The following is a 23,349-nucleotide window of genomic DNA, read 5'->3' as shown; positions in this document are numbered from 1 at the left end:
AGGCCTCCGCTTCCCCACAGGTTCCTCCAACCCCACAGACTATCACTGTGAACGGGCAGGTGTTTGCCTTGCAGCCCATGAAGACCTCTGACAAACCCATCTCCCAGGGTAGCCAGAGTACTCTCCAGCTGGTCCAGCCCACCACAACAGAGGAACCATCTACTAATGTGGCCCTCAACAGTTTAGGGGCACTCAGCAGTCTTAATCAGAGCATCTCTCAGGGCCTACCACTTACCATTTCTAACCAGAACAACTGTCAGATTGCAGCTGCTCCGTCATCAGTAGTCCAGCAGAAGCAACCTCCTGCTCCAGGATCCGCCCCTGGAACTACACTTGCTCTACCTGCCCGGCAGCTACAGGCTCCTTGTTTGAACCCAGTCAAATCAGGGCTGGTGGTTAATGCTTCTAAGCTTTCAGGGAAAAGGCTTCGCACTACATCGAATACAAAGAGGGGAACAACTAAAAGGACTAAACCAGCTAAGAAAAAAGAGCTCAGTCAGGCACAGCCTCCTGTTGCTGTTTCAGCCAAGCTGCTGGCTGGTGCAGGTGAAAGTCAGACGGTCCCAATTCCTGTATCTCCAGTTTTACAGTCCTCTACTGTAAAAGTCACAGACACTCCTCCCACAGCTATCACAACCACAGAGTGTAGTGAATCTATAGCAAATATTACCTCCACACAAAACACTCAGATAATGATAGTGTGTAGTTCATCTAATGAGTCAACTGCATTTAGTCAGTCCCATCCGCAGAGCAAAAGCTCTGTCAGTGAAACGCAGACTGATGTTTTATTAAGTCATACTAACACAGGTAGTTTGGCGACTGCAGTTACAACTGCCAGTGCTACGTCAGTCAAGCCATCAGTTAGTGCAGCTGTGGTCATTGAGAGTAAACCGGCTGTAGTTTCTGGCAACAGCTCAGCTGTAGCCAAACTCTCAGTTCCAGAAGTTAAACAGGCAACCATCAGTTTAGCAACTGGCACAACACAAAGTAAGTCAGTTTCCACCACTGCTGTTTCTAGACAGAGCAGATCTGTGGTCAGTTCTGCAGGTGCCACTGAGAATCAGTACACTCCCACCACTGTTTCTACTGCATGTCTGACTTCAGTCTGCTCTAATAGTATCACAGCAACAGCACCAGTATCTTTAAATCAGGCTACCCAACCAACCTCAGTATGTCGTCCCCAGGGATCTAATACACAAGGTCCTTTGTCCGCTAATAAACCTGTGTCTCAGCCCACTCCGTCACCCTTGGTTTCCACAACTGTGGCCTTCTCATCACCTGCTGTGACTTTTTCTGCAGCCCACAGCTCTGTTACAGCCCCTACAAGTTCAGAGTTTAGGAAAAGAGTCACTACCAGCACAGCTCCAACACAGCAGACTGATGTAAATATGCCCATCCCCTCTCCATGTCAGCCTGCTGAAGTCAAACCACCCCAGCCCCCTAGAAGAGACACGGAGGCTCAGGAAGAGAGACATTCCACAGCAGCAGAGAAAGCGGGCTTGGTGGCAGCGACTTCGGACACTCCCTCTAGAAAGGATTTTGCCCTATCTCAACAGGTGTACACTAACCTTGACGATCAAACTATAGAGCATCCTATGACATCTAGCAGGCAGGCAGATTCCCCCATGTCTGCAGGAGCTGGGGGAGGCAGAGGATTCTCTGTTGCATCCATGCTTCCCCAGGGTCACAGAATTAGACCGTCATCTGGCTCCTTTGGAACATTTACATTCACCTCTGAGCAGGCAGACATGCTGGCTTTGGCCATGCTAGAACAGGACAGTCCAGGAAGGCGGAGTGGAGGCTGCTCTGGGGACAACACTGCTTCTACAAACCCCACCACAGCCACATGGGAGCCCTCAAAAACACCACCAGTGTCTAGCAGTAAAGAAAGGGGTTCAGCTGGACAGCAGGCAAAAGTGGCTAAATCCATGGACACAGTAACAGTTAAACCAGCTGTCCAGGTATCTGCCAGAGGACAGGCTGGTGAGGGGTCTGTCAGTGGGACCAGTGGAAGCAGACATCCACAAAACATCTCTTACTCCCAGTCTCAGTCTCTTCCCCAGGTCCAGTCTCAGAGCTCATCCCACAGCGGCACCGTGGCTAGCCTCAGCGTCAACAACCTGATCAGGGCCAACTCTAATCAGCAACCCTACCCGGGTTCTCCCAGTCTGGCTGGCCAACAGGGTTCAGTTCCCTCCCCTGTAGGGACCTCAGCCCACATATCCCAACCTTCAAACAACACCCGCTCACCTTGCTCAGGTGCGGCGCAGCTAAATGAGTACACCCCCTCAAAGACTGCGTTAATGAGGGCTCAGGCTGGAGTTGGTGTGGGTGAGCGACATGTAAAGATCATCTCCAAGCGGCAGGCCCAGGAGGAGGTGATGCTAAACTCTGGAAAACGACCCAAGCCTTGCCCCCCATCAGCTATCACTGTTAGCCATATGGACGTGAAAGCACCAGACCACAGCCAGATGATGGTGGGACAGCTGCCCCCCACATCCTCCGCTATCATGACAAGGATTAATTCCGAAAGCGGAGGCTTCTCCACAAACTCTTTCATGAGCCCGGTAGTTCGCCCCGCAGATGGCCACTGCCCTCCTCAAGGACCCCCTGAGCAGAACCAGCCAGGGGTGCTTCATTTACCCCAGGGTCATCTACAGCATGCTGCAACACAGCCTGGCCAGCACCTGGGAGGAAACCTTTACATGAAACAGCAGCAGCAAGAGCAACAGAGACACCACCTGTATCACTTGCAACACCACCTGACACAGTCTGACCCCGCACAGCGCCACTCACTACACCAGAGGGCACTTCAGCAGCAGCAGCAGCAGCAGCAGCAGCAGGAGCAGCAGCAGCATGTGCAGAAGAAGCGGGGACTTGTCAGAGTAAGTCAAACTGGTTCACCTGCTGGCCTGCAACAGAAGCAGCATCACCTGGAAAAGTCTGGAGTTCAGCAGCAGCAGCACTCACATCAACAGCAACAGACACAGCATCAACAGCACACACAGCAGCAGCCACAGCAACACCAACAGTCACACCAACAGCCACAGCAGCATCAACAGGCAACACAACACCAACAGTCTCAGCACCAACAGCACCAACAGCAGACACACCAACAGCAGCCACAGACGCAGCATCAACAACATCAACATCAACAGCAGCAACAGTTACAGCAGCAGCAGAGCTCCCACTCCAGACACCAGCAGCATCTGCAGCAGCAGATCCAGCAGCAGCAGCAGCAGCAGCAGCAACAGCAGCAGCACTTTAGACACCAGGAGAAGAGCTGTGAAGCCCAGACAGCAGGATCCAGGGCCCACCACAGCGGCCACCTGGCCCAGCAGGAGCACCTCAAGGTCGGTGTCACATAGTAGATAATGTGTGATTTAATACGATTGGGAACAAAGCACAGTGGCATGTAAGGTAATTTGATTGGCATTCTTGGTGCTAAAATGATTGAACAAGTAATTGTGCAACCAACTAATCAACAGAAAATTAGCAATGACAAATTTGATAGTGAATTTACCAAAATATTGTCTGTTTGCAACTTAATTGCAATAACTTGCTTGATTTTCCTCACTAAATACTAGTAACTTAATGAGGGTCATTTCTAATTACTTTACATATTGGATTTTTATTTCATAATTCAAAAACTGAGGTGTGACATGTCAGTCAGAGCAGTCAACATGTTAAAGAAAAGTTAGAACTGGTATGCTGGTATTTTTTGGGGAGTGGTTTGTGGTAATTTGTCCAATGTCTTTGACACTGTGGCCTGTAACAGTGTTCCCCTTACAAAGACCTATCTGTAGCAATCCACCGCAGCAGGCCACATTTACACTGCCACAGCAGAAAAATCCTCAAAACAAAAGCAAAATGCTTGCCTAGGAGCTTTTTCTGTCCTGGGCCTTGCAGTGAAAAAGCAGCCCTGCCCCCTTTGCCACAGCTAAGACAGAGGAATGAAAATTGATGGTTGTAATTTCAAGTGAAATGCAATTGAACTGGAGTAATATGTTGCCAATTTATTACTTTACATTTCTGGAAACTTGCTTTTGGGTGGGTGTAGCATCACTCATGGTTGTTTGACTTACATATGTAGCTTTTTTGCTGTCATTGTTTAACTGGCAATCCAGCTAAAGCACAGATTGATAATGCTGAATAATTGATCAGACTTTTATTTGAAAATAACATTTTGACTTTTTCTCTCCTTCAGCCTGGTCAAGACCACAACGCTATGCAGAGGATGATGAGCTCGAGGACTCTGGAGCAGCAGCTCATCTCTCCTCCCAGTAATCCAGTGTCACGGTCGTCTGACCTGGCCTGCGCTCCATCACGACAGGAACGTCACCGCGTTTCTAACTACTCTGCGGAGGCGCTCATTGGTAAAAGTTCCACCAGTGGTGAACAGCAACAGCGGATGGGGATCCACCTTCAGCCTGGCCGCGGTGCCACACAGGAGCAGCCAGACCTCCGCGGTTACCTGGACTCACCACGAGGGAAGGCCAACATTGCGCACAACCCACAGAATCGCCTGCCCTCTGACCATCCAGGGTCCGCTGATGTTCAGCGGGTCTCGGAGTGTGTGCCATTCAAGGCCATGGGAGGAGGAGCTCATCAACTCAGTGGTTTTGAGGCTCAGGTGTCTCGTGGGAGTGACATGGCCTCTAAGTCAGTGCCGTCCTCCCAGAGGGGCCCACAGGGGCAGCAGCAGGGTGGGTTCAGGATGGGTGTTGGTCCCCCAGCAGATGGCCGTAACCGTGGCGGCTATAGTGCAGCTCATCCGAGCTCACAGGGAGTACAGGTTGGACCAGCACTGCCTCGGGAGCAGGACGGTTGTCATCCGAGTTTCATGCAAAGTCTCCTTTCTCCTCACCTGCCTGATCAGAGCAACCACCAGCGGGTGCAGTGCTGTCCCCCAGTCAGCATGGACTACAGCTGTGTACCTGGGAGCTCTTCAGGAGACATACAGGCCAAGGCCTCCAGCCCCAGTGTGCCCCAGACGCAGAAGGCCCCGGGTATGCGGCTTGGTGAGGGCAACAAGGGCCACATTTCTCAGGTCAGCAGTAATATGCATGGAGGCCCGGGTGTGCGCACAGGTCTCCCCCATCCTCCAACCCCACACAGCAGCTCGGAGCCAGGCCGCTCCTCTGCCCCCTCCAGACCACCCACTGCCGTCAGCCAGCACTCTCGCCACATCGCCCGAGATACTCAGCCGACCAAGCTGAGACCTGGTGACCGGGCTCGATCAGGTACTCTGAGACAGAGCAACCCCTTCGAGCCAGAGGGCCACCTGCCGCTGCCCTCGGGAGGAGGGGTGCTGCTGAGCAGACCACAGTCTGGAGGAGAGGCACGGCGCAGCACGATCGTTCGCTTTATGGCAGATAGTGGTCAGGTTCCTACTGACAACAACCTGGTTCCTGACCAACACCTAACGCAAAACTTTAGTTTCCCCTTTATTCCCGAGGGAGGAATGAATCCTCCACCTCCCATCAATGCGAACTCCACATTCATCCCTCCAGTGAGCCAGCCTAATGCCTCCCGTACGCCGTCCCTTCTGCCTGTGGAGCCCCAGAACCCTTTACCCTCCTTCTACCCTTCCTATTCTCCAGCTGCTCACCCCAGCCTTCCAAGCGATGTCACCCTCCAATACTTTCCCAACCAAATGTTTACCAGCCCGAGTGCCGACAAGGGCAGCGCTCCTCCACTCAATAACCGCTTCGGCTCCATCCTCTCCCCGCCTCGCCCTGTGGGTTTTGGCCAGGCCAGCTTCCCCTTGCTTCCAGAAATGCCCCCTATGCCCATTGCCAACTCATCTGGAATCACCGCTCATATATCCAACTTCAGTTTCAGCTCGCTGTTCCCTGAGATCGCCACTGGCATGCCCACTGATGGTTCAGCCATGCCAATGTCTCCCCTGCTGTCTCTCTCCAACACCTCGGCTGCCGACTCCGGCAAGCAGCCCAATCGTCCTGCCCACAACATCAGCCACATTCTGGGCCATGACGGCAGCTCAGCTGTGTGAGGAAAAGGTCCTGTTTGCGTTTTGATGAGCTGGTGTTGGTGTAGTGAAGTTTCTTTTTCAGTTTGAGATGTGTTGTCCTTGGTGGTGAAGCACCGGATGAACGGTTGCTTGGTTAAGATGAGGCCACGTCTGTCTGGTGGCGTTTTCCGTTTACATGTTCACACTGTTTCAATCTCAAATTTGTTCCCATTTGGCATATGTGTGATATCAGGAAGTAAGTTAGAATTTGTAATATTTAAAAAAATCTTTTGATTTTTAAGGTGACAGGAAATGTTGTCATTTAAATCTTTGTTTGAAATGTTGGTTAAACAGACTGTTTAGGTTTAGAACTTTAATTCAGCATTCTGTGGTCATTAAGAAACCTTCTGCACAGTTACCTACCAATGTAATTTACTAACTTATCAGATTGTACTGTACAGAATCAGTTTTTTCCCCCCAAGAGCTATTTTGTAAATACAAATGTTTCATATCAGAATTGTTAGACTATGTATGTATTTGTAAATACAAAATTGATTAATAAAGTTTATAAGGAGACATTTGCATATGTTGTCAACTGAAGAGTTGTCTGTTTCTTGGTCCACTAGATGGCACTTGAACTCATCACTTGTTTTTTGTGGCTCAGAGGGAGTATTGCAGAATCCCACCAGTGGTAGAAACAATGAAAATTAGTGGCAGTAGTGGTGTCTTTATTCCAGCAAGAGTGGATTTTAAACAAAGTTGACAACCATAGAAGGAAAATTACACAGCAAATTATTTGTTTTCCCTGTAAAACATAGCAAAGCGTAGAAAACAGCTTTTTAATCATAGCGTGCAGACTGCAGTTACCACACGCATCTCAAGATTGGAAAGATGCACCAAAACACTCAATTTCATAAGCTTTTATTTACATGCGATAGTGCTCCAGCATATGCAACCACACAATGGCTACACTTACAAGGGGGAGTGTAGATTCAGGATGTCCTTCATTTTGATTGCGGGTGTCTCTGGCAAAGACTAATACTTATGCACCTGTGAGGGAGGAATAATACTGTCACACCTGTCACAGCGCCCTCACCTGGCAGTCATTTGGTAACCAGCAAATGAGTAAACAACGGAAGTGGTTGCAGTATAAAGTTCAGCTTATCAGAGTTTAAGATATTTTCCAGAATCTCTCCCATTCAGTGATTTAAAAAAAAAAAAAAAAAACACCAAAAAAAATAAATAACTATACAATATATAATCTCATACACTACACTAACAATGATTTATGTTGCATACACTTGTTAATAGTTCGTTAATGATGAACAATGCATAATACATGAGTTACTGCTATAGAAAATGACGTATTCTGAAAACGTGACAAAGCAAATGAAGCACCTCATAATTACAGCATTAGACTGGTTTGAATGGTCCTTTTTTTCTGTTGTATGCAAAGCTAAGTACCTATGGTCCAAACATTTAGGGTTGGGGATATCCACGAGTAATGAAGCGAGGAGTGAAGAGGGTCTAGACATGAAGCGCTGAACTGAGAGAAATCCCCTGCAGATTTTAAAAAAAAAAAAAAAAAAAAAAGGTCCCCTGGATGATCTTCACATGAGGAATAATGTCTCAAACTTGTTTCCCTCCCAAAGAAATGTAAAAAGACTTCAGCATCACAACATGGTATTCCTTTCTCCATGACAATGTATTAATAAAGAGTCCTTTTCAATATGAAAATAACCTTATATACAGTATAATCAGACACTTATGTACAAAAGCATAAATATATAAATATCTGTGATACAAAAATAAATATTTTCTCTCGTTTTCTTCTGTGTAGCAGTCTCTTATACATCTGTTCTGTTGGCTGTCCTTTTCCCCTCAGGGGAGGCTTCATTTGAGAGGACGTTCACTTCCTGTACTGTTGTATCTTGGGATTGTGGTGTTGTGGCTGCTGAGGATGGTGTGGTGAAAATCCCTTCGTCTTCTAGAGAGAGAAGAGGGAAGGACGCTGGCTCTGCAGAAAGATGGAAGGAAGGAAAGAGAACAAAGAATGATTTCGTAGGGTGACGCTGATTCTAAAGATAAAAAACAATGGAGATAAACATGTCAAATGTTTTTGAAGTTGTGTGGCTTAATAATTCACACTGAGTTCATATTAAGCACCAAAACCTAGATCTTTCTGCATTGCAGGATCATCAGATGTAAGAAAAGTAACATATTTACAACACAGTTTAAGTAATAGAAGCCAATTTAAGAGTATTTCAGTCAACAACAGACGTACTGTGAGTGATGCCATCCTCTGATTTATCTCCACCACAGAAGTTACCATCATGTCCCAGTTCCTGTAAACTGCAGTGCTGATGGGAAGAGTCGAGGAGCTGAAGAGTGGAGTTATCAGGAGGACAGCAACTCTGGTCAAGATGATCTGGACTACTAAGGAATACGAGGAGAAAAAATTGCTTATTTTTAGTATCTGTCTATAAAATCTCTATTTTTCTTCTGTTTTCCATGCGAAATGACAGCAATTGTGTGTAAATCAAATATCAAGATCATTTGAATGCAGATCAACCTTGTCTACAATAATAATAAGTCCCTCCAGTACATTACAGTTAATACTGTTTTATTTGAAAAAAGGTACCTGGAGGAGTAGTGGTAAACGGGCAGATGTCCATTAGACACCGTCTGTGGCAACAGCGAGTCACACTCCATATCACAGTCCACCTCATCCTGCAAAACACAAGCGCATAAAGATCATCCATTCAAAATATTGGACTTTCATAACATTAGCATCTTCTACTGAACAGTTTTTGTACCTGCTGCAGCCCTGGCAGGCAGTGTGTGGGGTGGTGAGGTTTTCCGTTCGGAGTGTATTCTCCATTAGCAGGGTAGACGCCATGTGGAACCGTCATGTGGCCGTCCAGCGGGCAGTGGCCAACCAGGGCAAGCCCCTGAAGGGGAACCATGGTGTACTGGCATGACGACAAGGGGGCGGCCACGGCAGGAAAACACAAGTCGGACGCTTGCTCTGAAATAACCACAAAAAGAGAATTACACAGATGTAGAGGCAAATATTTTAATGGCTGGAAAAGATATGAGGAACTGCGAGGAGCACTCACTCTGTTTGGCCCAAGCCCTCCAAAGGCAGAAGGGGATGAAGGCAACAATGATGAAGACGAAGGCTCCCAGGACAACACCAACTATGAGGTAGGGTAGATCACCGGGCCGAGGCACGAGCCCGCCGGGGTGTGTCAACCCATGGTCCGGGGTGTCTGATGGAGTAGGCCGCTGGTGATGAGGGCGAGCTGAGGAGACAAAAGTGGAAAGGTGTGTTAAAAAGACAACTTGGATACTTCTCTGCCTCTAAGGTAAGTGTATGTTAACAGCCAGATTTCCTCACTCCCCCAAAAAACAACCTCACCTTTCGTTTCAAGGATCACCACATTGCCAAATTCACTCTCTCCCTTCTCGTTGAAGCTCTGCATCTTGATGTCGTAGGCGGTCTCAGGCTGGAGGTCAGTGATCGAATGCCAGTATCTGTCTCCCTCCACCACATCCTTCTTATAGTCACTATCATTATCGCTGTCTGTTGGCCGGTAGTAGATGTAGAAACCGTAGATGGGTGTGTTGTTGACGGGAGTGTACTGTTGTAAGGGAAATAAATCATGTTAACACCACAACAAACTCAAAATAACATTTAAAAAAAAAAAAAAAATCACAGCAAAAAAAAAAAAAAAAAAAAAACAACAACAACCTAGAAAATGCATCATGATTAGTAGCAAAAATTTTCTTCCAGTTACTCACCGTCCATTTGAGAATGATGGTAGTCTCATTGATGGCTTCATTGTAGGTGATGTAGGGTCCATCAACAGGGCGTTCATGGGTTCTCCCACCCACCACTGTGTATGCCTTCGAAGGAGCACTGGGAGGACTGGAACCGATTACATTCACAGCCACAACACGAAACTTATAGGACGTACCTACAGGGAGAGGGGAAAACCATTACTAATCTGTCTCTGGGGGCTGCAAGCTGCCTAGAATGAAGAACTGTATTGTGTTGACTAATGATGTTTGTTTTCACATTACTTTATGTTTTCCTTTTCAGAGCATTTGCGATTCACTTATGGTTTTGATTGATGGCAGCAATTACGGGAATGACTGTAACAACACTCATTATGCTGATGAATTTACAGGCCGTGGGAGTGTAATTACGCAGGACATCATCATTGTAATTATATGGTACGACATACTACTTCTCCCCCCCACTCCCCCCACTCCCCCAAGAGTAATAACAACACTGTTTTAAGTGCATGTGAATGGCCAACCTTTCTCCAGGCCCGTGATCTCCACAGAGAGTCGCGACGGGGGGATGTTTTCCACCGCTGTCACCCAGTCCTCTCCTGCCTTCTTCACCTTCTTGTACTCCACCCGAAATGACTGGATGGGAAAGCCACGGTTACCGCGAGGAATCCAAGTCACGTATGCAGACGTTTCTGTTGCAGTGGAGACTGTGGGCTTGTCGGGGGCTTCGGGAGCTGCAGAGGAAGAGGAATGGTGTCAGATAGAGGACAAGAACAGACATAAACTCCACGACAACACTATAATTATGACAGTGAAGGCAAAACATGTTACGTTCAGCACTTACTGAGAGCTCATCCTTCAGAGACAGAAAGGAAAAAGAGATTGAGAAATGTCCGTGTTAGTCAAAAGGAGAATAGTTAGAAGTTCAGGGTCTTGCTGTAAAACAACACCTTGTTACAGTTATTTTAGTAGAAGTGATTTTATAGTTAGTATATTTAATAGGAGGTGGAGTTTGCAAAGGCCATAATGAGGTACGAGATTGGGAGGATACTCACGAGAGAGGCTTGGTGATGGAACAGCAGGAGTTTTGGGTGGGTCAATTTGCCCTTTACGAACTGGAGACAGAAAAATACTAATAGTTAGTTCAGAGTTTAAATTAAGGAACTGCCTTTTGTGCCATGTCAAATTTTAATTAAATCCTCTTATAGGGCAGGAAGTCCACAGCAATACTATGCTAGCAGCTCTGTGAGGGCTGTACTCTTAGCAGTGCTTTGAGCTCAATACTAACATCAGTATGGTAACACGCTCACAATGACGATGCTAACATGCTGATGTTTTATGATCAGGATGATTACCACGTTCACCGCCTTAGTTTCGCATGTTAGCACGCTAACATTTGCTAATTAGCACTAAGCGCGTACTACAGCTGAGGCAGATGGGAATGACATTAGCTTTGCAGGTATTGGACAAAATGGCAACTGATGATGGTGCTAGATGAAAAGTTAAAGGATCACCAACACGATTAATTCATCCTCAGGGGAACAAGAATGTCTGTACTAAATTTCACAGCAATGTGAACCTTATACTGGCCCTAGAGGAAACCTCAGGAGATTACCAAATTCAGTAGGATTCATCATCTGAGGACCGTGAATGTCTGTACCGAATGTAATGGTGATCCATATAAAACACGATATATTTCAACAGGACCGACCGACCCACATCCCACCAGCCAATTCGCTAGCATAAAAAAACATGTTTACATATTTAATATGCTCTATGACTGCTCTGACAGTGTTGTACCTTTGCCAGTTCTGAAGGTCATCATGGCAGGTTGTCCTAAACCTCCACAGTTTTTGGCAGTCATCTCCACCTCATACAGGCTGTCTGGCTGCAGCTTGGCCAGAGTCAGCTTATGGAGAGAGCCTGAGATACTGCTGGAGGTCCAGTCTGCTAGAGGGTCTCCCACCTGAGAGAGAGAGACAGATGGGTGAGTTACAGAAAAAGACAGTGAACATGTTTGAGATAATATCATTTCTATTTGTATGTTTCAGCAGAGAATGCAGTACCTTTCTGTATTTGACCATATACTCCAGCACAGGGATGCCTCGCTCATGCCGCGGCCTCCATGTGAGTTCATAGTAGTCAGCCTTGCCTGTGCGCGGCTGGCTGAGGATGATGGGAGCTTCTGCAGGCAGGATCTGTCCTGGCAGCTCTGAGCAGTCCAGAGGCAACATGGCACCCGTAGCTGCAGGCCTCACAGGCGGCTGCTCTCTTAGCACCTTGTCTGGGCTGAGCGGCCGATAGATTGAGGGCAGCTTCACCCTGGATGAAATTCCTAAAAAAAAACAAAAAAAAACAAAACAAAGGACATACCTCATGAAATCCAAAGGCTGTCAATTGAAAGAATCAAATCCCTGACAAATAACCAACAATCCGACTTACCGGTGGAAACCGTGATGAGGCGAGCGGAGGCCTGTGAGCTGCCCACCCCGTTCTCAGCCATGCATTGGTACAGTCCATCATCCTGAGGGCCCACGTTGGAGACACGCAGCATCCGCGAGGTCAGGCGGTGGCGAGGAGACGGGGAGAGCGGACGGGCATTGTGAAGCCACATCACTGAGGGAGTGGGTTTACCACGGGCCTGGCAGGTGAAGCGCACCGTCTCTCCGTACACGACCTCCTGCTGCTGCAGCTCCACCGTCACCTGAGGAGGCTCTGCAGGAGACAGACACAGTTTCGCCTTGTAAGCTTATTGGTAGCTTGAATGTTTGTGCATAGTGTCTACGGCTGCAACGGAGACGATTTATTGATTAGTCAATCAACAGAAAGTAATTAATTAATTATATATATATATATATATAGACGAAAACCATCAATTTGTCACCATTTTCTGACAATTTACATGATATAGACCCACACAGAAACCAATCAATGTTGTGTGTGTGTGTGTAAAGGCTGCATGAGAGGGGGGTGTACAGAGCCAGGCGGGCGGGGCAAAGCCAGCTAGTTGATGGTTGGCTGCTTGTGAATCAGGGAAAGACAGAGCTCATTACAGCCGCAGCAGCTCTCTGGCTTAAATTAGAGCCAGCTGCAGAGAGACAAGCCCACAACACACACACACACACACACAAAACATCCATAACCTAGACACACTCAATCAAGTCCTTCTGCAGAATAGAGCGCTCTGTCTCCATAAACTTTCTTAATCAACGCCGCCCAGGCTTACATGCTTCTCACACATGACTGCGTGAGCACATACAGACCCCTGTCTTCTCTGCCCGCCAAACAGGAGTCAGTCTAATTTTTAAATCCATGACATAGACAAAACTCTGCTCACTGCAGAGTCAAATGACCAAACTCCATTCACTATGAAAAGCCTTCTGATCTGCATAAAAAAAACAGTTTAGAAACAACTTTAGAAAGACTGAAGACTTTCTTTTACTCTTCAGTTTACTCACCAAACACTTGTACGTCATAAAGCACCATTGCAGAGCTGGCAGAGCCGATGCCGTTGTCTGCTCTGCAAATGTAAGTGCCCGAGTCGCCCTCGCCCACCGCGTCAATCAGCAGGTTGCTGAGCAGGAAGCGAGTGTTGTTATGGGAATGCAGGTTCTGCCCATCTTTTGCCCATATGACCTGCGGAGTGGGGATGCCGCTGGCCACGCACTCTAACACCAGCCGCTGGCCTTTGGTCACCATGATGGAACGAGACGCTGGTGGGTAAATGATCCGAGCTGCTTCCGAGGTGGAGCCTGGAAAAGATGACGACAGTCAGGGAATGAAAACTCTGCCAATATGATGTGAATAAGTCTGTGCACATTTTCCCACCCTTCTCCATGTCTTTAATTTGCATGTGTTGTGGCTGACGTCACACTCAAAACACAAAGGATTTAAATCCCAATGTGAAGTCTAAGCACTTCGCATTTCTGCCTTTGAAGATGCAACCACATGAAATGTGCACATCGTCACCTGTGACTAAATGTGTCATGGCAAGCTCGATGATAAAAGTCACACTGAACTGTGCACATGTGGCGCACATGTGTCTGCAGCAAGTTGCAAGCTCTCTTATAATGTCTTTTCTGATGTACTCACTGAACGACCAGTTAATATTTCAGTACGACTTATTTTTGCGCATCTTTAAACTGTGTTTTCATTAGAACCAGCAGTGCTAATAAAAAGTGGGTGTTCTGTCTCAACATCGGAGTCTTGGAGATGATGACTCACGGCGTATGCGCAGGCGGTCTGCGGAGGTCGATGTTTTGACCTCCTGAGTGACGGGGTTATAGGCAGCACACTTGTATGGCCCCTCATCGTCCTGCGTGGCGTTGGCTATCTGCAGGTTCCCTGACGGCATGATGAGGTAGTTCCCTGCAGAACAAAAACCCAAACAGATGTCAGACTGCTCTTAAAGCCTAACAAACCCATAAATGAGTCAGAGTGTACGCTGATGGGGAGTTACTGCTTTTGATGGGCTGAAGACAAAGATTCAGAGTTTTTATTAGTCTCTTGCTCACACAATGTGAAGTGAAATGCAGGGTAGTATACTGCGCTAAAAAGGCTAGTGTACAATAAAGAATTATAATTACTATAAGAGTAAAAATAAGGATTAAAAAGTCAAGGATCAGAAATTATGACTATATGTATTATTAGTATTTAAATCCTGGTGTGTGTGGTGTTGTACCATGTTTTCCAGAATATAAAAATGGGTTAGGAGGAGGAAGAAAGATAGGAGGAAATATATATTTAAAAAAAAATATATGAATATGACCAAGACAAAAGAGGAACTGCAGAAAAATCAAGTCCATGTTGTGAAACGGTGTAATATGAGCGCGATGCGCCATTCCAGTGCATGTTTGCACTGTCGTGTCCAGAGGGTGGCGCCCCAGGGTCTGACCGAGAACTGTCCATCAATGTGGAAATCATTTCCTCACAGATAAGCTGCAGTTATCAGTACCTACAGCTGCCAGGCATCATCAGCATACCAGCCACAAACCACTGGAGCTTTTCTTCTCTTCCAGGCAACTTAGAAGTAAATAGTTTGAAAAATAAACAACTCCTTTCCCATGTTTCAACATTCTCAAGATAATACCCTTATCACTGGTTTAATGATGGGCCAGATAGCAGGATTATAGCATTCCGGCAAATTATAAAGATAGTTTTGGAATCAAGAGGGAAGTAGGGGAGAGATTATGGGGAGACCCTAATGAAATGAAGCAGCACCTTTGGATGTTTCCAGCCACTCCTGTTTGACACTGTAGCGGACCTGAGCCTTGGGCTGGCTTTCAGGCAGGTGACATTCAATCACAGCCGTGTTGCCTTCGTCCACCTCGATCTCCTGCTGGTCATCATGCTCAAAGTCCCGCAGCTCTGGAAAAAACAACAACACACAGGCGATGGAAAAAATCTGTGTCGTCACATCGCCACAACACAGTTCACCATCCTGTCATCATCTTAATACACAGTGTAAATCACATCTAACTGCACATGTATACAGTCAGTCCTCAGCTTTAGAAGTAGTAAACCACAATATTCTGAGCAATAATAAACTCTATAATAACTGTGCTGTTACCTTATTGGTTGTCAGCCTGTCCCCATTGTATCGTAACCACATTCCCACAACTTCTCTTTGAAAGAAAAAAACATCACGTGGGCCCTCAGGATGATGGACTGGTCTTCCACCTCCCTTTAGTCATTTCTTTCCCAATGCTTGTCTAAACATGATCTGACCTAAGTCACAAGAATTTTATTTTAAAAAAAAAAGAGCAATCTAGGTCATTTTTCTGTTTTACTCATTTCATGTCACTTTGGAAAGTCCAAAGCTTAAAAGTGGTGTGCGTTACATTCGAGTAGGTGTCATTAATCATGGTAAACATTATACAGGGACTGGAGCCTGTTCAGATTCTGTGGGAAATGCGGGGAGTGGGATTACTGCGGCCATGTGCTGCGACTGTGTCCCACAGACACACAGTCTGCACAGCACAGACACTCATGTGACCTCTGACCTTCTAAACGCCCCTAACCTGAGCGGCCCGGAGGCCTGGCCACGGGGTCAAAGGTGAGAGGTGTCCGTCCTATAGAGTTTCAAAGAAACACATCCAGTTTGGGTTTGTGAGGAAACAGCAAAACTCTGCTCTTAAGAAGCCGGACAAAAAAAAAAGAAAGAAGAAAAACCCACAAAAATCTTAGCAGGAGGGATGCTGCCATTTTATAGATTTGAAGCAGAGGGAAACTAAAATGAGACTGAGAAAAGAAAAAGTGGGAAGGAAACAGCACAGAAGGGGGGAAAAGAGAGTAACAACTGGAGAAATTTGTCATGAAGGAGTCTAGAAGTGAAATGAAAGATAAATAAAACTTCTCCAGGAACGTAATTAAACGTCCACCAGCCTTTGTTGATTTATTCTTAACAAACATGGCCTCCTTCCATTCTTTCCAGTGGTGCTATAACTGCTCTGTTTTTCTTGGACCAGTCGCTCTCTCTGGCAAGTACAGCAAGCTGCTGGTATATACAGTCAGCTGATGAGACTTTGTATACAGCTCTAATTCAATAAGTGGAGTTTAGTTAAGGCCAGGGTATCTACTCATAGGGACGTCATAGTGATTTACTCAAAGCACTGAACAAATACCTTCAATACGGGCATCATTTATTCACCATGCATGTTGGATATGTCCCTCCGTCTGTGTCCACTTTCGACACACACACACACACCCACCCACCCACCCACCTACCCACCTCCATGTCCTGTTCAGCTCTTATTCTGAAGGATGAGAATCCCAGCCAGGACATGTCAAGCTAAGTGGTGTGTGCGTTGTGGGGTGGGGGTGCTTAAAGAGAAACTGTGTGGCGCTCCATTTGCTAAATCAATCAGGTGCTGTTTTTACAGCCACTCTACCCCCCCATATCAACCCATCCCACCATCCTCCTCCTGCTTCCCCCAAATTCCTCCAGTTACAGCTTTTAACCCCCCCTCCCCTAACAACTCCACCGCCCGCATTCTTCACAGGAAGAACCCCGCATTGGTGCTTCTCAGGTGTGCGTGCGTACATGAGCGTGCCTGTGTATTCTTTATTCTTCTCTGTGTGTGTGTGTGTGTGTGTGTGTCCTGCAGGGATGGAGGATTGATGGTATTCATAAAGTGAAGCAGACCTCCCGCACCAGGGCTGCTTGGCAAGGCAGACTTAAATATTTCTAATGCATTCATCATCTTTATGTGTTGCAGTAGGAGGCCTGTGTGTGTGCGCGTGTATCTGACTCATAACATGTTTGTGCAATGTGTTGTGCGTTCACGTTGTGCAGATACATGTCTCCGTTTTCTGCAGCTAAAGAGGGGAGGCCAATTGTCTGCACAAGAATTCAAGCGAGCAGCTTTTAACTTATGCCAAAAAACCACAGATTCTTCAGAGTCGGATAGCGAGGAGGGTCTGGAATCAACCTATCCTGATCACAAAAAACATGTGCGTACAACTAAGAGGGCTCACATGGAAAGGCAGGCACATATACACTCCCCATGGAGCAATTCCTTAGGCGGTTTCGGGGTGGCCGACGAGAGACCGTTATTAAATTAGAGACGTCTTTAGGGGAGGCAGGGCGAACAGCCTAGCGCCACATGTGATCTCAACACGATTCATCCACTGTTAGAACTATCAATAACCTTTACTACCTTTGTGCATGTGGTGCAGAAAGGAGAGGGGAAAAACATGAGGGGTGAAGATGACAAAAGAGGAGGGAAAGTGAAAGATAATGAAAGGAGGGAAGAGGAGAGAAAGTGACAGGGAGAAGAGTGAAAAATGTGGAGGGGATGAGAAATGTGGGTGTGTAAGGTTACGGAGGACTTCAAGGAGACAGAGAATGTGACATCACGTCTCATCTTGTGCGAGGATCTTGTCTCAACTGGCCTAAAACACCTCTAGTTTCTCCCGCTATGGCTGCCTCACACATCAAATTTTAAAACAATACAGTTACACCACTGTTTTTTTTAACCTTATGGTTCTTGTGAAGTAATACATACATATCCTCTGTCCACCCCATCACACACACACCCTCCCTTATGTCCCCGCAGCCCTCTAACCAATTACAGGGCCATAATTTCTGGCAAGCCCTGCTGTTCGGCCCTGTGGAGAGGAATGTGGTGCTGTGGGGAGCAGAGGGGCCGATGGAAGCAGGGGGCCCCCCAGGCTGAGCCCTAGTACCCTCTTCGCCTGCTCTGACCGGGCCCCCACCCCTGGGTCCCCTCCATTCCTCCAGCTCATGTTACACGGTTCAGGCCCCCCTCTCAGTCCCATGATGCATATCAAATATAACACCACACACTCAGACCAGCACTGCACTAAAAATGCCAGCAGTGAGAATAATTCACTTTCATATGACACAGCATGAGAGCAGCTGTTTGATTTAACTACACAGAATGAATACTTGCCTAACTATCTGGAGCGAATATCGCTAATCAATGATGTGCAACAGTTTCTCACCAGGATCAGAATTGTAGTTGGACCTTGTCAAGGATTAGACAGCAGTGGAAAAGTACAAGGTTTACAGTTTTGTACTGGGGAAGATTTTAAGCAAACAAATACCGCCCCTTCACTGTTTGTGTTCTACTAGAAGAAAATTAAGTCAAAGGCGTTCTTTGGATACACTGACAAACCAAAAAGGGGCCCGTGTGTTCGTGTTTATTTGTCTCTGCTTCGTGTGGGTGGCTACTCACTGGCAGCAGTGACGTTAGCAGGCACACTCGCCAAAGCTCCTGCGCTGGTGCTGGCCACACACTGGTATCTGCCCAGAGTCAGGTTGGAGAGTGTGGGGATGTACAGGCTATTGGGCCCCAGCACTACACCCAAATCTCCATCCAGGAACTCCTGGCCGTTGAGGCGCCAGCTGATGTTGGCCGAGGCGGGTCGGACGCTGCAGCGCAGATTCACGCTGCCACCCAGCTTCTGCACCACGGACATGGGCTCTTCAGTGAACACTGGCACCTCGTCTGAAGAAAAAGTCAAAAAAAAGTAGTCAGAAGCAAATTCAAAATCATAGAGACACTTTTTTTTAACTTTACACAAGTCAGCATAAGGCGACGTCATTAAATGTCTTGCTTGGTCTGAAATGCAAAAAACAATGTCAGACCAAGAGAAGCCTCAAATTCTCACAATTGAGAACTCGGTGAGGTCAGTATGACTCATGTAACCTGCCCACTTCTTCAGTTCATTTCAAATAAACTGCTGTTGCTGCTGCCAGACAGGTACAACACCTTTTCTCTGTGACTGAGCCAGAATATTTTGTTCCTGGCAAGACTTTTACTGCACCAGGTGTTTGGGGATACTAATGTAAAGGCGTTCATAAAGAGAGCATAGATCAAGTGACTGATATGCATTCTGAAACGCTGACAGAAGGCACAAACATGGAAACTTTATTTAAATTCTATTTCTGCACTTAGAGATCCAGTTCACCATCACACTTTGTCTACTTACCAGGGAGAGAGGCACCGCTCTGCAGGCAGCACAGCAGTACTGCACCCAGAGCGCACAACACAGGAGCTCTTCTCTTTTTCATCCACGGAGTCCAGTCTCGCTTTCCAGACATCTTCCATACACTACCTCCTGAAACACACACCCAAACAGAGGAAGTTCAGAGGGTCAGTTACAAATTTGGTACACTCAAAACAAACAGCATAAGCCACTTTCTGACTGAAACAAAACACACACACACACACACACACACACACACACACACACGTACAGAGAACAAAGCCACCAAAACTCAACTTGGAAACATACATCATTCATCTCAACAGCCAATCATGATTCATACATAAGTTGCTCTCTATCTTATTTGTATACACACACACGTACACAAACAGACAGCCATTAACAAAACACAACCCAGGCGAGGCGGTGCACTCTGCTGTACCCTCAGCAGCCAAACCTGAGACACAAATAAAGCCTTTATTCTCTGTCAGCCCCCATCTCACCGCTGACCCCATCTCCTCGCTCTGTACCCGCACCCATTCAGCCTGCGTTCATCAAAGGGGCGCCCTCATTCTGTGGGCCGTAAACCAACCCCTCCGCCTTCCCGCTCAGGTGTAACCGATACAGGTAGAGGGTCCAAGAGGAGGGAGGACAGGCAGGGGAGGGTGAAGGGAAAACACAGGCTGCATTCAGGAGTTGGGACAAAGAACAACTAATGAGGAGAAGGACAGGCAGGAGGACGGGGAATACATATCACAGCACTGAGGAGTGTGTGTGAGATGGAGGTCTCCAGTGCAGTATGTATTGGGAGGAAAATGGAGAGGACGATGGTAATGGACAGTCTATTAACAGTTAATGTAGAGAGGGGAGCTTTTCTCTCTCTCCCTTGTTGCCTGCTGCCAAGTTTCCCAAATTCTTTCCTGTCAGGTTAAACTAACAACTTCCCGTCAGGATGAGGAGGGTGGTCCTGCAGAACTGAATCTCTAATACTCCCTCTCTCTCATATATACATTCATGTCGCTGAAGAAGCACAATGACATACTCAAGGGCGTAAACCTCCTGCGTCGATACAGTAAAAATGGAACTGCACAACTTTCTCATACATATTTGTCCTGTTATTATTATGGCAAGAGGATGATTAATGAAGCTATGAGACTAGGGACTGCACACACTCACACAACACACGAGGGGCCAAAGCAGGACAGTAAGAGAATGGAAACTCTTACAGTCTAACATCATCTAACACCAGCAGTGAAATGTTTTAGCTGTCTGGCACATTTATTGAAAATGAGTAAAGCAGCAGGCTGATGGAAAAGCAGCTGTTAACTATGCCAACTGTCGTACTAGGCCACACAACACTGCTACATTTTAATTGCACATTGTGAGCGTGTGTAAACTATATTAGATTGTTGATTCTCACGACATGAACAGCAACTGAGGACCACTACCCAACTTGCTCAAAAGCAACAGAACTGTAATGATTCTTGGATCACTTTCATATTCACCTTCATTCATTTACTAAACCTGCAGAAACTTATTTTTGCCACTCAGAGGCAGCAGAAACAAGCTGTTAACAGAAACGCTCCTTTTAAGTTGACGATGGCTAACTTGCTAGCAAACAGTTGCTTTTTAGCGCCATTTTTGGTCTCCACCAGCTACTGAGGGAAACAGCTGGCTCTTTAGCTGCTAAAAGCTCCACTATATTCACCAGCTACTTGCTGACTTTCACAGTCCGCTGTTTAATAATGTTGGTTTCTAAGAGTTATTTTGATGAAAATGAAGCTGCTGAGAGTCGAGAGTGTGAATCAAAACAGTGTAGTCGTGTCCCAATAACCAAAACACACCGCAGAGCTGAGGGGACCTACAGTGTGTGTGTGGTGGGGGATAATGATCTTACATTTGTCACTTGGAGCGACCACTTTCACATACAATAAGTCATGTGATTTACTGTTAATAAAATTATTGACTATATTCTCATTAGGCAAAAATGCTAACCATTGGAATTTGTTGCTTTTCACAAAATTAATGCAAATTGAATATTTGGTTTTGGACTGTTTGCCAGACAAAACAAGCAATATGCAGATGTCACCATAGACGGGAAACTACATTTTCAATACTGAAAATAGTTAGATAGATAGAACAGCCTTACATACGTGTAGCAGTTTTACTCACTGAGTTACTTACTGAGTGTCCCATCAGTAGTGGTCTCACTCAGTAAACAAATAGCAACCTACTGTGGAGCCAGGAGCAAGCAAAGCTGAAGGCCTGTGGCTTCTGTGGCTGGTGGCTATATGGACACAACCTGGGACAGCTGCCCATAAAAGACACATACATCTGTATCGAGCACCTGTCCCAACTGTGAGAGTCATTAACCGTAAACCACAGTCAGTCAGTCTGCCAACTGGCACACAGCAGGATACCTCTTACCTGTCCAATTTCTCTCTCACACACAAATAAAAAGCAGTGATAGTGAGACAGAGATACAGCTATGTTATAATAGTGGCATGAGAAGGCCCCTTGTACATCATCACTCCCTAAAAACAGCTTAACTCCTTTGAGCCTGTCTTTCTGATTCATTAGTCAGCTGGGTCATGTGTTTGCTTAGCGGATACCCTGCCTCAAGATGAAACATTGGCCTGACATCTATGTCCAACTTTTTCCATCCATCCTTCCCAGAGAAGTCACAGACAGAGAGGGGGAGAAGAGCTTCCTACGCATCAGCAAGACTGATAAAAACCAGAGCACACACACACACACACACACACACACACACAGACACAGACAGCTCCCCTTAATCAAAAACCGAGAGAATGTGTGTGTTAATGTGTGCCTGTAACTGTTTTGTTTCAGCTTTACCAGTGAGGAACAACACTGAGTGGCAAACACTTTGTGGGAGCAGCTTTGTGGTATTAAAAACATACTTCAGTGACAGTGCAGTGAGGAGAACCGTGTGAGCTGCTCAAATCTGCCAGAAGTAAGATTACAGGAGAGTAAAGCTATTTCTGTAATCACGCTGAGGAATGGACACAATGATTACTGTGAGACCTAACTTACTTGAGACTTGACTCCCAAAAAAAACTTGACTTTGAGACTTGTCTAACATTTTGAGTTGGTAAAATTGTGGGTAATAAAAAATACATAAGACAGCCGCAGGCAGGGCTGTTATGGTATCAGTCGAATGCCTGGTCCAATACACTGTCTTGTTTACTTGTTCATTAATAAGATACTTACTAATTAATATCTAAGTTTGACAATTTTAGAGTGTATTTTGTAGACCAAGTTCTTGTACAGCTGCTTTGACATTCACCATTTGAGAAATTTGCCTTTTTTTGTTGAATGAAAAATGTTTTCCAGGTATCCAGAAAAAAAAGGTGTAATTTTGTTTTCAGTACTGAAACTCATTGTATTGGCACTAGTATTTAAACATTTCATACGACACCCAGCACCAGCAACAGGTGGGCCTGCATGGTCACACATGTGACACGTTCATTTATTTATTAGATATACGCATTGAAAAAAGAAACCATGAAAATTATTTAGAGTTGGATCCAAGTCACAGGTTATTCAAGGAAAGTCCTTGAGGGCAAGTATATCCTTAACTCTAAGACCTGAAATCAGCTCTGAATACAGGTGTGTATCCATGTTTGGAGTACATAGATATATCATGGAGAGGACTAGTGGACAACACGACTAGCAGAGTTTTCCAGCTTGTGCCAGTAGTGTGCAGGCATGCACCGGAGTGTAGGTATGCGAGTGCCTTATATGTTGTTGTGGGAGAGAGTCACTTGACAGAAGTTCATTGTGAGCGTGCTAAGTGAAGACACCAGGGCCCCTGTTCTCCCAGGCCACTGCCAGTCCCATTGTCCCCCTGCCTCCGTGGATAAATTCATTTTGACAACCCTGCTAATTGGATAAAACCAGACTGGAGCCTCCTCCCTGAGCTCTCACATTCCATCTGCTTTCTGGCATGAAGAGGACACACAGGAGGGGAAGTGGTGGTCGAGGGGTAGCAGGGTAGTAACTCCTTCTGAGGAGCTGAGCTGTTGAATATTTATCACCTCCCTAAACTCTCCCCTCTTGCCCTCCCTCCTCCCCCCGTTTTACGTCTTTACACCCAGCCC

The 23,349-nt window shown here is 46.3% G+C and overlaps 2 protein-coding genes across 6 annotated transcripts in view; one reads left to right on the top strand and one right to left on the bottom strand.

The window, feature by feature from the left end:
• The window catches only part of LOC123981738 (basic helix-loop-helix domain-containing protein USF3), an 11,600-nt gene extending 5,042 nt beyond the window's left edge, over positions 1–6,558 (top strand). Inside the window, exons 7-8 of one of the 3 annotated variants that reach the window (XM_046066878.1) lie at positions 3–3,353; positions 4,208–6,558. In XM_046066878.1, the coding sequence (XP_045922834.1) occupies positions 3–3,353; positions 4,208–6,016 (5,160 nt within the window). In that variant the 3' untranslated portion in view covers positions 6,017–6,558. The remainder of the gene's footprint in view (positions 1–2; positions 3,354–4,207) is intronic. The other 2 variants (XM_046066869.1, XM_046066861.1) reach the window with 2 other exon arrangements.
• A 321-nt stretch (positions 6,559–6,879) lies between these two features.
• boc (BOC cell adhesion associated, oncogene regulated) overlaps positions 6,880–23,349 on the bottom strand; it is a 67,963-nt gene continuing 51,493 nt past the window's right edge. The window contains exons 2-18 of one of the 3 annotated variants that reach the window (XM_046067200.1): positions 19,232–19,360; positions 18,475–18,747; positions 14,996–15,142; positions 14,000–14,143; positions 13,234–13,527; positions 12,218–12,490; positions 11,842–12,110; positions 11,576–11,741; positions 10,831–10,890; positions 10,300–10,509; positions 9,779–9,954; positions 9,396–9,618; positions 9,094–9,279; positions 8,791–9,002; positions 8,616–8,704; positions 8,259–8,407; positions 6,880–7,991 (exon numbers count right to left, since the gene is read on the bottom strand). In XM_046067200.1, coding sequence (XP_045923156.1) covers positions 7,822–7,991; positions 8,259–8,407; positions 8,616–8,704; positions 8,791–9,002; positions 9,094–9,279; positions 9,396–9,618; positions 9,779–9,954; positions 10,300–10,509; positions 10,831–10,890; positions 11,576–11,741; positions 11,842–12,110; positions 12,218–12,490; positions 13,234–13,527; positions 14,000–14,143; positions 14,996–15,142; positions 18,475–18,747; positions 19,232–19,343 — 3,153 coding nt within the window. In that variant the 5' untranslated portion in view covers positions 19,344–19,360 and the 3' untranslated portion in view covers positions 6,880–7,821. Of the gene's footprint in view, positions 7,992–8,258; positions 8,411–8,615; positions 8,705–8,790; positions 9,003–9,093; positions 9,280–9,395; positions 9,619–9,778; positions 9,955–10,299; positions 10,510–10,830; positions 10,891–11,575; positions 11,742–11,841; positions 12,111–12,217; positions 12,491–13,233; positions 13,528–13,999; positions 14,144–14,995; positions 15,143–18,474; positions 18,748–19,231; positions 19,374–23,349 lie in introns of all 3 variants that reach the window. The other 2 variants (XM_046067191.1, XM_046067184.1) reach the window with 2 other exon arrangements.

Source organism: Micropterus dolomieu, linkage group LG01 (genome assembly GCF_021292245.1).
Source record: "Micropterus dolomieu isolate WLL.071019.BEF.003 ecotype Adirondacks linkage group LG01, ASM2129224v1, whole genome shotgun sequence".
NCBI lineage: Eukaryota > Metazoa > Chordata > Actinopteri > Centrarchiformes > Centrarchidae > Micropterus > Micropterus dolomieu.
The sequence above is the reverse complement of the archived record's forward strand: the minus strand, read 5'-3'. Positions and strand labels throughout refer to the sequence as shown.